Source organism: Urocampus carinirostris, chromosome 4 (assembly GCF_059441175.1).
Source record: "Urocampus carinirostris isolate Australia breed hairy pipefish chromosome 4, RoL_Ucar_1.0, whole genome shotgun sequence".
Lineage (NCBI taxonomy): Eukaryota > Metazoa > Chordata > Actinopteri > Syngnathiformes > Syngnathidae > Urocampus > Urocampus carinirostris.
The window spans coordinates 4,323,848-4,339,693 of record NC_142352.1 but is presented as its reverse complement, the minus strand read 5'-3'; the positions used below and the strand labels follow the sequence as shown (position 1 = coordinate 4,339,693).

The 15,846-nt window shown below is 41.2% G+C and overlaps 1 protein-coding gene and 1 long non-coding RNA gene across 3 annotated transcripts in view; one reads left to right on the top strand and one right to left on the bottom strand.

The window, feature by feature from the left end:
- Positions 1-14,475, top strand: part of LOC148366696 (uncharacterized) — a 41,679-nt gene extending 27,204 nt beyond the window's left edge. The window contains exons 2-4 of the long non-coding RNA XR_015850232.1: positions 1,166-1,588; positions 8,643-8,719; positions 14,212-14,475. This is a non-coding gene — a long non-coding RNA (uncharacterized LOC148366696). The remainder of the gene's footprint in view (positions 1-1,165; positions 1,589-8,642; positions 8,720-14,211) is intronic.
- cd276 (CD276 molecule) overlaps positions 1-15,846 on the bottom strand; it is a 174,214-nt gene that overhangs the window by 141,384 nt on the left and 16,984 nt on the right. For both annotated transcript variants that reach the window (XM_088333500.1, XM_088333501.1), the window contains exon 3: positions 1,214-1,564. In XM_088333500.1, the coding sequence (XP_088189626.1) occupies positions 1,214-1,564 (351 nt within the window). The remainder of the gene's footprint in view (positions 1-1,213; positions 1,565-15,846) is intronic.

The window sequence follows — 15,846 nt, the reverse complement described above, 5'->3', positions numbered from 1 at the left end:
GTAAATATACAGCTGGCTTGGTCCCTTATCAATGTGACTGCCAGACGCATTTCCATCAACACTATTGGCTTCTTTGCTTTTGCGGCAGCAAAGAAATATATGGTGTCAACTGAACTTGGTTTAAAAATAGAAACATCTATAAATCTCATGCATAAAATGGAACCAATTTGTCACTGTTGGGAAACATTGTTTTCCTTCTCACCAGCCGGGACGGGGAGGAAAACATTCTTCATTAACACTACCTAATGCACATCCATCCTCTGAGAATAGAGGAACCATCTTTCAAAAGATATAAAAATGTGCCATTGCACTGCAAGCTAATGAATAAGTCACTACTGTGAGGGGGATCCGCATAGTCGAGTAGAGGGTCAAAGTCAGCAGCTATTGACCGCAACAGAGGCCACAATCAGCGCTTATTGACCAGACATGCAGTCAAGCAGCCCGGGGTGAAAGCGTTTATCACGTTTACTTCCCGTACGTTATGAATGCACATAAGCATCATCCAAACTGTACCGTTAACATATGAGTGTAAACAAAACAATCTTCCGATGTTTAGTTGTTATCGGATCGCATGATTTTGAATGCAGTCTCAGCCTTCAAATGTGCCGGACGTGAACAGAGAGGCAATTGGGTTAGCCTCCGATACTAATCAGTGTGAGAAAATGACTTCCAATGAGTCTGAATGATTGCATTACGAGAACCTAATTCAAAGGTAAGTAATGAATTATCTCAAAGTAGAAGTCAACCAAATATTTATATAAATAATAAATAGTTAAATGGGCCACAACTATTTAAAGGGCATCCGTTTGATTAATATTGGGGGTGTAGACCAGGGATGTCAAACTCATTTTGACTCCGGGGCCACACGATAGAACAAACATTTTGTAAAGTAGGCTTGAACGTATTTGCTCAAAGGTGTGTATTTCTAAATCAGTTTCATGTTCCGTTTTGGCGTTACCTAGTCTTTCTGTCTTTGTTTCTCACCACCCCCACTGCTGTCCAGGAGGGGTTGGTCTTATTCTCTTTGTCTCAGTACTTTTCCACCCTTGTGACTTCAATAAAAAACAGCGCAGAGGGAAGGGAGGTTTTCAGAAAGAGTTGGGCTAGCAAGCTGAAAGCAGGTAAAATCCTTGATCTTCTGAACCTCTTTTTTCTCCAAATGCAGTTGTAAAATCTCAACAAGTCTCATGCCTGGTGTATAAACTGAACTCACCGGCCACCTGCAGGAACAAAGCGGCACTGCCGTATTCCTTCACTCTGACGAAGCAAGTGTAAGTGCCTTCGTCGGCCACCACGACCCTCCTCAGCAGCAACGAGGCATTGCCCGAGCCGAGCTCGCCGGTAAACAGGCCGGTGCGGTTGACGAACCTCTCGGCTTGGTCCGCCAGCTGCTCGTGCCCTTCCCTGTAGCTGTACACGCTGCGCTTGGTATCGGTCAGTTGCCAAAAGACCGTCACGTCGGATGCGTTGAAGGCAGCGTCGGGTCGGAAAGAACAGTTTAGCGTGGCGTCCGTATCATACAACGCCACTACCGGCTGGTCAGGGACCTGCACCTCCATCATGGCTGCAAAAGGGAAGAAGCAAGCGTGTGAGTTTGTTGGAATTTTTACATGGTATAGTTGGATTGAGATCAGAGTTCATGTTTTTGGATTCATCAAAATGATTTAATTTAAATGGCTCGTTGACGGAGCATAGATGGTGTTTGGAAATCACCAAATTGGAAGAGAAGCACGAGCAATGTCATTTCGCAAATACAGTGGAACCTCGGTTTTCGAACGCCTCTCAGTTTGAACAAATCGGAGTCCGACCAAAAATTTTGAGAAATTCTTGCTTCGCTGTTCGGTCAAAAAAAATCGGAGTTCGAACACCAGTAACGCGTGAGTGCGTACGCTAGGGTGCGATGCTGAGCGGCGTACGGGTGTTTTAGCCCCTTATTATGCCTCCGAAGAAAGCCAGTGTAAGCAGCAAAGTTGCTACAGGTGAAAAAAGAAAAGTAGTGCGTACAACTATTGCATTTAAGAAAGAAATAATTGCAAAATATGAAGGAGGTGTGCAAGTGTCTGATCTTGCTAGGGAATACAGCATGGCTAAATCTACGATCAGTATGATACTAAAGAATAAGGAGGCCGTGAAATCTAGTGATGTGGCTAAAGGCCTTTCACGGGCGTATCGCGGCTGAATCACGGCCAGAAATTTTTGCCCGTGAAGCAGACGCTGTTGGACGCTTTGAGATCTCGATACAGACGCGATACAGCCGTGCTTTACTAGCGGTAAGAAATTCACACGCGGATGGCCGCGTGAAAAAGTTTTGCGCTGCTCAAAAATTTAGACCACGGGTAACCGCGGCACAGCGATTTTGCGGTGGACCCAAACGCATGAAGCATGAAAAGGCAAGGTGCGCCGCGGTTACCCGCGATAAGGACGCGGAACAGTCGCCGGCCAATTTTGCACATTTTCCACCGCGGGCAACCACGGGCAAAAAAATAAAATAAAAAATAGCAAAATTTTACGCGCGATACAGACGCGAAAGGCTGTGTGACCGGGCCTTAAGGGAGTGAGTGCTATAAGCAAGCAACGGCCGCCCACCCAAAAGTGAGAAATCCTATCCATAATTCTTTCCTTTATTCTTTTTTTGTTTAAATTTTTACACGTTCATGTTAGCGTAATCTTTCGTACGGAAGATTACGATAACGCGAACGTACGATTAGCCTGGGTTAGCTTTATGTGGGTGTTGGAACGGAGCCCAACTTTCAGGGTGTTGGAACGGAGCCCCCTTTCCAATGAACCGCTCACCACTTGTTGTGGAGACCCGGGTGCTAAATGACTTGTAAACAACCTGATTTTTTTATTTTTACACATTCATGTTAGCGTAATCTTTCGTACGGAAGATTACAATAACGCGGACGTTAGCTTTATGTTTACGTTAAACATTCAAGGTAAGCATTCAGGGTGTTGGAACGGATTTAAAACGATTTACATTATTTTTAATGGGAAAAAATGATTTCGGTGAAATCGGTTTTCGAACAGGGTTCTGGAACGTATTATGGTTGAGAACCGAGGTTCCACTGTAGATGCCATTTTACATGTAACTTTTTACATTGCAACATCCATTGCAGCCTGGTCATCCTAGAAGGGGGATTACCTTTTGCAGTCTCTTCTCAAGGTCTCTTCATTTTCTTCATATTGAGGTTTTCGAGTTTTTCCTTGCACTTTGCACAATGTTGCCTATTTTTGCACTACCGCATATTGAACTAATACGATCCCAAAACTGTATGTAACATCCTACATCCCCACATTTCTTGTGGAAATATTGTGTAAATTATAACATTTATCTTCTTTGTTCCTTTATCTTACTTGTTTTCTTTTATCCTCACTGTTAAATGTGAAACTGGAGTGCCACGTCCAATTTCATTGTCACAATATGTTCAACCCATTTTGTAACAATGACAATAAAGGTATATTCTATTCTTTTCTATTCTATTCTATGTAGGTTTTAGATTAGGGGATGGTGGTTTGCAATAATCTGTGGTCTGCGAAGCTCTTTAAGACTCTTTGTGATTAAGGGCGTCACAAATAAACATGGCTTGACTTGACATGACATTAAATGAAAAACATTTTATTCATATCCCTTGCTAAAATCATTAGGTATTGTAGTTGTTTTCCTTTTCGCTTCAAAGGTATGCAGTGTTTCGTGTCTTTATAAGTTGCGCTCGTTCGCTGCTCGCCAGAAGCTTTAACTATGTATGTATCGAGGTATTATACCCATAGTAAAAGGAAATAAATTGAAAATGTTAAAGAGTCATCAACATTCAGTATTTATGTGAGCTAACAACATTTGGAATGTAGAATTTGTTTCTTTACTAAAAGACCAATATTTTTTGCAGCACGACCAATTAAAAAAATAGGCGTGAACGAAATAGAGCATGTGCATAGGGCGTCGAATAAAGTAAAGGTTTATATAAACAAGTAGTCTGCAATGAAAGGAGTTATTCAACCTGTTGAGTGGACTATTTGTCATGATTACTGATGTGACTCAGCTGTACCCGCTCATTTGGCGCCAACTGCCGCGGGTTCTGATTGGCTCCCTGTCAGTATTTGAACCCAATCTTGTCTGTACCCTTTTGTCAGTCCGTCTGCGAACCTCAGTGAACACTCTGCAAGCCTTTTTTCGACCCTGACTCCCCCCTGTCCCGTTTTTTTTCTCCCGTCTGTCTCCGGCTTCGACCCGTTTATTTGATCCTGACCACCTCTGCCATCCTGTCCCGGATTACGACCTCTTTTCGTCCCCGACTAAGTCTACTCTCCTGTTCTGGCTTACGACTCGCTTCTGACCCCGACCACGCCTTTCTCTCCAGTCCCGGCTACCGACCCGTTTTTTTCCGTCTCTGACACCGCCATCGCTCGCTCCAGAAGATCCACTTCCGCGTTCGGAGCACCATCCGAGTACAAGAGAGACTTGCTTCCCGCGTCCAGCAAACACTGGATCGTGGGCGCAGCCCTTTCTCTTTCCCCCAATAAAACTTGAAAGAAACGTAACGCAATTGGGTTCTGTTTCCGTTCTGGTCCTGACACTATTAGCGGCTAAATAAGAGCATATTTGGATCGTGTGTATCTGTTCATGGCCTAAAAAAACCCTAATTCCGGCAAAATCCTAAACCAAATGAGACTACTCCCTTCATGTAACTATATTGTGAGTTAAAATTTATGAGATGAATACCCTTGAATGTAAAAAAATGTAGGCTAAATCAGCTCACGTCACTGGGGAGTAAACTCTTAAGTGCCCTTTTTTAGGACAATGCCATCACAACCATTATTGGAAAAAGTAAAAGTTGCTTATTGAGCAGAATGTGTTTGTCCAGACAGAGTGTAATTATTAGGGATTATCGGCCGCCTCACCCAACCAGTCGTTCACGGTATCTTTGCTTATCAGTGTTCCCCATTGATCCCAGCCTGCTTTTATACAACACCAATACGTTAATTTGCTTCACAGAAGATGAGAAAAAAGTACTTTGGCTTCAGGGATGACTCAATGATTTGTCCCTTTTAATTCTTACAATTAGAGTAGCATTTTATACTCCTTACCCTATTTGAACTTGGTCGCACTGTACCATCAATGTTGACTCATTCCTCGTCACAAATTAGAGGTGTTTCGCTCAACTACCCAATTAACAATTGCAACTTTCATCTGAGCACCTTCACGGACAGAAGCAGAGTCAAAGCAGGTCTAATTTTGACATACTGTACCTTTAACATATTTCAACAAAGTCAACCATAGAATGGCTGCAAAAAAAAAGGATTTGATGCCACAGTAATGCTTTGCCCTTAATAGTTATAGAATGCACAATAATGTCATGATCACTGATTCATTTCACCTGTGCCCGCTCGTTTGGCGCTAGCTTCCTGATTGGTTCCCCGTCCTACTTAAGCTCCGTCCTTTCACTCGCCTGTTGTCAGTCCCTCAACGAACCTCTGTTTTCACAAGGCAAGCATTTTTTACTTCCGTCGGTCCCGTTTTTTCACCCGCTTTCCACCCGTCTGTTCCTGATTTTCCCGTAGGTCTCCGGCAACGACCCGTATTTTACTCCGACCACGCTTTGATCTCCCGTCCCGGCTAACGACTCGTTTTTTTGACCCCGACCACGTTCTGCTCTCCCGTCCCGGCTGACGGCCTGTTTTACCATCTACACCACCACGCTGCTGGAAATGTGAATTTCCCTGCGGGGATGAATCAAGTATCTATCTATCTATCTATCTATCCACTTCCGCATTCAGAACACGTTCCGATTCTATGAGCAACTTGCTCCCCGCGTCCAGCGAGCACCGGATGGCGTGCGCTGCCTTTCCTCTATACCTTAATAAACTTGTGATTAACGTTACACATATGGTTCCTACTTCCGTTCTGGTCATGACAAATAATGCTTTATGGCGGATAAAGTGGACGAAATGTCACTTCAATTACTTAAGACGTTAATGGTATCAAGCGGGCTTTGCCTCTACATATTACCTGATGAAATTTGGACACTCTTACACCCAAAAGAATCTGGCGCACATTAAGAGTACGTCAGTTGTGATATTGGGTTTTTATATTTTGTTCTTTTTCCACCAATATTTTGGATTTTTGGACAGGTGCTGCAGAGATCTGCAGAGATCTTTAAAGTACTTGAATTGAACAAAGTTAAACAATTTCACTTCGATTATCAAGCTTTTGACTGTTTACGCATCACTTATTTAAAAGCAAAATAAATAACGGCTACAAAACAACAAAATGCAAATCAAAATAAAGTATGGAAAACAAAAGGAAGAAATCCCAGCTCCCAATTATTTTTATATAGATAGGATGTAGGTAAGCATTCCAGTTTTGAGGAGATGGATACATTTATTATGTTGAAAAATATCAGCACTGTTTGGAGCAGATTTCCTCAGGAGGCTCTGAGATTGCTACAATGCACAGTTATCCATCCAAAAATGAGCAGCAATAATTACTTCGGAGACGCTGGCAGCTTGGCAGCTTCATTAATATCGTACAATATTTTGCCCTTGTTTTTGTATCTGAAAACAAGGATGAGAACAATCTAAATCCTCCACTCAGGCTGACTCAAACATAGAAGAAACTAATCATGTTCAGTACCCTCTTAGTGTAGTCACACTGACCAGCATTTGGAAAGAGAACATAGAGAACACTTTTGGAAATTGGCATCAAGGGCGGGAGTTATGAACAAAGCGAAGCCAAGACCAAGGTCGGCAGCTGACATTATCGGAAATCAGGCACCTTAAGTTCCTACGCCGTGACTGGGCTGCTCTAGTTAAAGAAAGTATGTACTTACCAAAGAATTACACAAATGGGAAACTGTTAAAAATAAAGTGCCAAAAGACACGAGGTTCACCACTTGGTCGGTTTGAAAAAAAGCTTTTGCTGCAGAAGTCATGAAGGACGGCAAGAAATCAAGAGTGTACCCGCCATAGGACATGAAGTGGAAGCTAATAAAGAATGTAGGAGTGTGGATATATGTCTGTTTACCTTAGCAATGTGGGGATGTGCTTACTCGTGCAATGCCTCTGTGCCCTGGCCGCCTCTCTAAGGACTGACAAACACTACATAACCTATACCATGCTTAGACTCGCTTGGCACCCGCAATAACAACGAACATGGGCACTGTGGGATTAGAATCAAGAAAACTACTTCCCTAGTTGAAGTTTCAATATGTGGATTAACTAGCATATGTGCTCGTCCTCTGTAGTATAACAATAAACAGACACTGCAAGCACTGTGGTCAAAAAAGCTACTTTTTAAGACAATGGAAGGATTAAAAATCAGAAAAAAGGGAATACTCGAAGAAGCATCGTTCTATCTTATTGGAGAACCTGAACTCATGACCGACGTTACTTCCTCGGGCTATCTTTGCCTCATGGGAGCATTCACTGCACTTGACATTGGGCCCTATCTCGGCTTGACTTTTTGGTGACCTACATCCTAGCAAGAGAAACAAAAAAGACCATATTCTACCTCTGGTTAAGAATGCAGTCCTATAAGCAGTGTCTGAAATTCATGACAAAAAGTTACCGGACACCAGGGCAGACAACTTTTCACAACTTGAAACACAATAAGACGACTAATCGCAAAAAAAAAAAAAAAAACATTGTTGCAAAGTATTAAGGATTGATAATCAGAATATATAATAGAAAAACACCTTAAAATTAAGTTTATTATAAATCTACTTATAACATTCATTGCATGTACAGTATATGACATCGCCGTTTTCCAATCAGTACCTGTATTTCCTCATCTTCATTCATGCAATGTTTGCTACAAGCCACGTAAACTCCTCTTTCCACGATTCTTTTAATGTACGTTTACGTTTTTTAGCGTCATCAATTTTGTTAGCTTCTTTTGAATCTTTCTTCTGGGGCTGAGGTTTTTGCTTGATTCCGAACCACTTATCCATTTTTCTTGTGTTCTCAGTGCGTCTACTTTGGAAAATGATACGCAAATGCACCATCTTATAACGTTCGGGAAAGTCCGGAAGCACGAAGTTACTCAATGCAGGCTTCTGATTGGCTGCCGAGTATGCGAATTGCCAAACGAAATTCCGAAATTTCCAAACCGAACGAAGATTTCGAAATCGGAAAAAAGCAAACATTTGATTTGAAAAAAAAAAAAAAAAAATTTCCTTGAAAAAGTTGTCGGCCACCCAGGCGGAGACGTTATGTAAATTGTATGCCCGACGAAAAAGATGCACACCCGGGCGTCCGGGCAGACGTTATTTCAGACTCTGCTATAGGGAAGGGATCTCGCTATACAGAAAAAGAAGGGTGAACCATATACATATTGATAAATTACTGTTAAGTTGGCATTTATCAGACACTTAAGAACTTTGTGATGTTTTGATTTCTAACTTTACAGCAACTTGAGCCAAACCCCATTAATTCAGTTTTGACTAATTAGTTGTAACATAGGCAAATTGTATTGTGACAATACTAAATGACCTTAACATTTCTACAGATTGTCAATTGCCTTAATCTGCAAATCGGAGAATCAACTCCCCACTATTATTACTCAAAAGCATAGGCAACCTTTCTTGTAAGACATGCAAAATAGTCAAAGTCCACAATTGATAAACATTTTGCCACTTCTCCCACATCAGATGCAAATGGGAAAGCAGAAAAGCGAACACAGACTCAAGCAGGGGGAAGGTCAAATGCAAGGGCCAAATGGACAAAGGTGAGTTACTGCATTTTTAAATGTGTTTGCAAGATTAGCACTAAACTTTTATTTAAATTATGTTGTGGCGCTCGCATTCCGCCTGTTCTGCCTTTCACTGGGTAAGGAGCCTAACATAATGAAACATGCTTTGTTTTTTTTGAATAAAGGCTAAGAAATGTATGTTTTTTTATAAGTAAGATACTACAGTGGCTTGCGAAACTATTTGCCCCCTTGAACTTTGTGACCTTTTGCCACATTTCAGACTTCAAATATCAAGATATAAAACTGTAATTTCTTGTGAAGCATCAACAATGAGTGGGACACAATCATGAAGTGGAACACACTTTATTGGATATTTTAAACTTTTTAACAAATAAAAAACGAAAAAGTGGGTGTGCAAAATGATTCAGCCCCATTGAGTTAATACTTTGTAGCGCCACCTTTTGCTGCGATTACAGCTGCAAGTCGCTTGGGGTATGTCTCTATCAGTTTTGCACATCAAGAAACCGATATTTTTGCCCATTCCTGCTTGCAAAACAGCTCGAGCTCAGTGAGGTTGGATGGAAAGCGTTTGTGAACAGCAGTTTTCAGTTCTTTCCACAGATTCACTATTGCATTGAGGTCTGGACTTTGACTCGGCCATTCTAACACCTTGATATGTTTTCTGGTGAACCATTCCATTGTAGCTTTAGCTTTAGGTTTTGGATCATTGTCTTGTTGGAAGACAAATCTCCGTCCCAACCTCAGGTCTTTTGCAGACTACATCATGTTTTCTTCCAGAATGGTCCTGTATTTGGCTCCATGCATCTTCCCATCAATTTTAACCATCTTCCTTGTACCTGCTGAATGAAAGCAGGCCCAAACCCTGATGCTGCCACCACCATGTTTGACTGTGGGGATGGTTTGTTGAGGGTGATGAGCTGTGCTGCTTTTACGCCAAACATGACGTCTTGCATTGTTGCCAAAAAGTTTGATTTTGGTCTCATCTGACCAGAGCGCCTTTAAACGGAGACTTGATTACACACAGGTGGATTCCATTTATCATTGTTAGTCATTTAGATCAACATTGAATCATTCAGAGATCCTCACTGAACTTCTGGACAGAGTTTGCTGCACTGAAAGTAAAGGGGCTGAAAATTTTTGGACTCTCACTTTTTCCTTTTTTTTTACTTGTCAAAACACTTTAAAATATCCAATAAAGTGTGTTCCACTTCATGATTGTGTCCCACTTATTGTTGATTCTTCACAACAAATTACAGTTTCATTTCTTTATGTTTGAAGTCTGAAATGTGGCAAAAGGTCACAAAGTGCAAGGGGGTCGTATAGTTTTGCAAGCCACTATATGTGTTAGTAAGGGTTGGAAATGAGAGAAACTAAATGCGTGATTTCGGAAATCTTACTAATAATTTACTCTCCACATAATTTTTTTTTTTTTTTTTTTAAGTCATAATTCAATATTGAATAAACAATGTCAATCGTTCTAATAACATAAAGGGAAAACCACAAATGATCACATTTTTGTTTCCTCCCTCAATTAAAACATCAAACATACTGCAACTGAATGCATTTTTCTAGCAAAAATCTCAAAAAAATCAGAAACCTGCAGAAACTGATCAACTAAGGTTAATTGGAACAACAGCTTAAACCAGGGGTCAGCAACCTAAGGCACGCGTGCCAGCAGTGGCACGCAAGGAGTTAACCAGTGGCACGCGAGCGCACGGCAAAATAATAATGATTATTTTTTTAAAATGCGCATTTTTACCTGAAATTTAGACTTTCACTTGCGCACCGTGTTGTTTAGAGGCTTTACGGTAGCACCCCTCCTCTCGACTCGCAGAAGAGGAGAAATCCTTGTGTTGACCCAGCCACAGAAACACCGGCGCGAGATAAATGAATGAATAATGACAGCTCCTTTAGCGAAAAAAATCTTGTTCTTTGACTGACGGCTTGTGCAAAAAATGATTGTGCTGTTTGTGCTTTGTGCCTCAAGAGCGTTGTACCTCGCACATCAAGTGTTAAACGTCATTACGTGACGAAACATGAATTCAAGGCGTAGACATTGAAACGCGGCAAACAACGACAGACCCTAAAAACCTTTGTCACTGCTAAAAACACCACCACTGAAGCAAGTTATCACATTGCTCACTGCATACATAGCAAAGCACGGAAAACCATTTATATCTGCGACCAAATCAGCTGTTATTTCTTTTGTAGTAATTTTCAAGTAGCCTTCTGCCTTGTTGCTGTTATTTCAAGTTTTGATATTTTCTGCAATAAGATTTAATTGATGAATGGTATGGTCGCTGTCAATATCACTTATTTTTGATTGTAGTTCATTGTTGATGAAGAGTGGTTGATTCAGGTTGATTCTTGTGGTGAAAAGTTGAAGTCATGGATGTCTACAGGCCTATCCACATGTTGCTCACATTCATTTTTTAGTTTATTGATAAACAAGAATAGTGGAAGATAATTTGGTCAGTTATACTATTTATATGTATATGCATGTTGTATATTCGGACTGGTGTACAATTACAGCTCTTTTGGATATAAAAAAAAAAATGTTGTGGGAGTCATTGATCTTGGTGCGGCACGCTGATTTACAAGGAAATTTGAAAGTGGCACTCCACACCGAAAAGGTTGCTGACCCCTGGTTTAAATAATGTCTTACTCTTCGTGTTTTTGTTATCACTTCGTATTGACCAGCCGTCAAAACAAATCTAAACATTTCTTAGTTAGGTCATAACAAATTGATTGACCATACGAGAGTTGTTTGGTATACGCTTGCTAACATACTGTCGAATGCATGCCGTTGAAGCTAATATTAGCAATACTGATGCTAACATTCTCCAATAAAGTCACAATGCCTCAGACATAAAAGACTAAAGGCCTTAAGGGAGAGGTAGGTGGCTGGTAGATGTGGCAGTCTTCCCAGTGTCCTCTCACAAACAAAGTTGTAATATTTTTTTAGAGGAGAAGCAGGTGGGTGGTAAACAAAGTCGTTTTGCCAGTGGGGTCTTCCCAGAGGGGAAGTCAGGATTCTCCTCTCCTGCCCTCTCTATAAAGACATGCTGAACAGCCATGGAGGGATGGCTGGGAGACGTCAAGCTACCGGGATTTACACGCTGCACTTTGTGTTTATGGGCCTCAGCTCTGTTTGAGTGCCTACGTGACAGAGACGGGCACTTTCACAGCCGACATGAAATAAACTCATTTAAGCCTTGGCGGCTGCTGGCAGCCGGCCCTGCTTAGCGGTGAGCGCTAACTAGGAATGGACAAAAAAAGTCTTTAAATGATCTTCACACCGCTCCCCACTCTGATTTCAAGACTAACCGTCACAATGACGGTGCTTTTGTCAGGTGTTGGCAAGCTGGGAACGCTATATGTGCCTGTGATGATGGGAAAGGAGACTCGTAGCAAGTGCGGCTAAAGGGGAACGTTTAAAAATCAGTAATGGTGCCCAACACCCGTGATTTATATACATTGTCGCTGAAGACGTTTTTGATGAGTTATCTTGTAAAACAAATGAGGAGCGAAGACGTTTTTAGTGCGGTTGTCGAAAGGATTGCTGTTGTAAAGTGTGTGTGGGACAGGCAGTACACTGCAGTGGTCAACCAGCTGGTAAATCTCCCAACTATAATACAGTGGTACCTCTTTCTCCAAGCTTAATAACAACAACAAGGCAGAAGGCTACTCTAAAATAACTGCAACAGAAATAACAGCAGATTTGGTCGCAGATATAAATGGTTTTCCGTGCTTTGCTATGTATGCAGTGAGCAATGTGATAACTTGCTTCAGTGGTGGTGTTTTTAGCAGTGACAAAGGAATTTAGGGTCTGTGGTTGTTTACTTCAGTGGTGGTGTTTTAAGCAAGAGTTGCTCGTGTAACGAGCGCACTTTTTTTTATATAAAATCACAAAAACTAAATGTTCTGCTCTCGTTCTCCCAAACACATCCTTCTGAACACTAAAACACATTCAATTAATAATTAAAAATACAGTAATAAGATGATATTAATGAAATAAAATGCCAGATTATTATGAGCCCCCGTAGCGAACGTGTTTGCATGCTGCTGAGTATGGGTGGTGTGGGAGGTCAGTTGGAGGGAGGGGGACACAGAGATCCAAAGGTGGGTAGAAACTGAGTATTTGCTTGAGTAAGTTTTGGAAAGTTTGTACTTCTAGGAGTATTTTTAAATCCCTATACTTTGACTTGAGTAAATTTGTGGGGGGGAAAAAAACGGTACTTTTACTGCACTACATTATGCAACATTGAAGTCGTTACTTAATAACCTTCCACGTAAGTACGCGTCCGTCCGTCTCCGCTAAGGCCCATTTATTTTGACGCAGAACTCCGCCAGAGGCTACCATGTTTAACCAACCAAACGTAGCAGCCATGTCACGTGACCATATTCAACTTTAGCGGGGAAAAAGTTGGTTACGGATGTAACAGATCGAAAACGTCGCTTAGCAATTTTGACTATGAAAACACAGAAGAGGAGGAGCACCCCTGGCCTCACATGGTAAATGGTATTTATATAGCGCTTTTTAAGTCAATGAAGACTTCCCAAAGCGCTTTACAATGTGCTTCACTCTTACCCATTCACACACACACTCACACACCAATAGCGGCCATGCAGCCATGCAAGGCGCCGACCTGCTTATTGGGGGCATTCAAAAGCATGTTCCCCTTAAAAAGAGTGAAAAACACCAGCTACAATATGTAATGTTTCCTTTGTTTGCATAAACAAACGGATATTTCTGTATTCAAGAATTCAACATTGAACTTGAGGAAACATGTAGCAGTAAGTTACCGAAACTCTAATTTTAACTTTACTTTGGTTTTATTTGCTATTTATTACTTTGTTTTATCCCTGTTTTATTGTTGTTTGATATTCTCTGTACATGGAACTTGGGTGTCCAGAAAGCTGCATTGAAGAAAATGTATTATTATCCTCAATCATCCAGCATCTTTGATTTAAGCTTCCGGTTTAAAAAATTAATTTACGCATATAGGAAGGCCTTTTTTACTGTGCTTCATGTGCATTGCATATAAATTTATCCTCCCCCAATACAACACTGAGCCATTTTGCTATCGTCTTCCTGATTTCTTAAGTTTTATCTAGTTAAAATGACTATCTCTAGAGCAGTGATAAAACATGTAGAGGCAAGTTAGTAAGATATTAAAATAAAGACTTTACTGTTGTGTCATGATTACTGATGTGACTCAGCTGTGCCCGCTCTTTTGACGCTAACTGCCGCGGGTTCTGATTGGCTCCCTGTCAGTATTTGAACCCAGTCCTGTCTGTCCCCTTTTGTCAGTCCATCTGCGAATCTCCGTGTATACTAAGCCTTTTTTGACCCGGACTCACACCTTTCCCGTTTTTTTTTTGCTCCGGTTTGTCTCCCGCTACGACCTGTTTTGATCCCGACCACGTCTGCTCTCCCGTCCCGGCTTACAACTCGTTTCCGACCCCGACCACGTCTTGCTCTCCCATTCCCGGCTACCGACCAGTTTTCTACCCCTGACACCACCATCGCTCGCTACGAAAGATCCACTTCCGTGTTCGGATCACAATCCGAGTACGACAGCGACTTGCTTCCCGCGCCCAGCGAACACCGGATCGTGGACGCAGCCCTTCCTCTTGTGGTAAAGATCACGCAAGTGGGTTCTGTTTCCGTTCTGGTCCTGACATGTTGGTAGAGTCACAGATCTAAATCAATAAAATACAAGCCTTCGCTCCGTTAAGAAACGCCGGCTGATGACGCCGATGCCTACTAATAACTAGATTCAGTACAATCAAACAAACATGTACGCACACGTGCAGTCCTCCATCCTTACCCCCAAAGGCCAGAGACTGCTTTGATATTCCGCAGCTGCTTGGCTACTGACAGGCCCATAGCAACAGTGTGAGGAGTTGTACATGAAGAACTCTTGACACTACAATGGAAAAGCTGTACGAGAGCTGCAGTGGAGCAAAGAGCTCCCTGTCAGCATGACTGACATCGGTCACGTTGACAAACACCCGGCTAATAACAAATGTTCTCCGTGCTAGGATCGTCATGCAAAGTCACACACCGCTGGAAGTAAAACACAATTTTATGCTACAATGAAACATTAGCAGGTTGACCACTGGGAAAAGGAAAATAAAAACAAAAAAGTCCCTAACTCTCATCTTAAATAATTAAGCCTGCCGTCTTATTTTAATTTTCCACCCATGAAAATATAGATAGATAGATACTTTATTCATCCTCATAGGGAAATCCACACTTCCAGCAGTATCCTTGTGTTGAAAAATAAAATAATAAAATAAAGGATATAGAATACAAAAATACCGAATCTAATGTGCTGCTATAGAGCAGGGGTGGCGATCACGCGGCTCTAGAGCCGTATACGGCTCTTGGCCAATCAGAATGCGGCTCTTTGCCTCATCATATTTTCAATATAGTATGGCTCATTGCCTCGTTTCATGTTTAGTTTTTTTCCCCCTCTTAAAACACACTTGAATCCAATGTTCCCTGTAATTTTCCACGGGTCTGAGCGTTCACACAAAGTCGGTGAGCAACGCTTGAAACAACAGTGAGCAACCATAATCCCAAGTGTGGCAAGATAATTAATTATCAAACATGTCAAAAACATGACATCAAGTTACATTTTGCTGAGTTTCCGGCAATGCAAAATTATTTTTCTCTTTTGAATGAATTGACTCATGTACTATTGTAAAGGTTTTACGGCCTACAAACGTCGTTTGTACTTACAATTATTTCACAAGATATCCATTTCTTTCTTTTCCTGATATATTTTGTCGCATAATATTAACATTTTTGGGGGCTTATTTAGTCGGTTGCAAGATACAGAACTGTACTTAGTCACATTTTTGAGTGGAAGTACAATGTTGGCAACAAGATTCACTTGATACAATTGGAAACTATTTGAATGCAACACAAACTTTTTCTTCTTTTTTCCGTGTTTTTTTTCTACTTTTTTTTTCAAATTGGTTTATAAAAAAGTCTCATTGTGTTTATTTATTCCGAGCTGTTACTTTTTTCTTTTTGTTCTCCATTTACTTTTTTCCTACATTTCTTTCTTTTCTTTTTTCTGGCTTTTTTCTAAATTTTTCCTTCTTTTTTTTTCTCTTCCTTTTGTTTC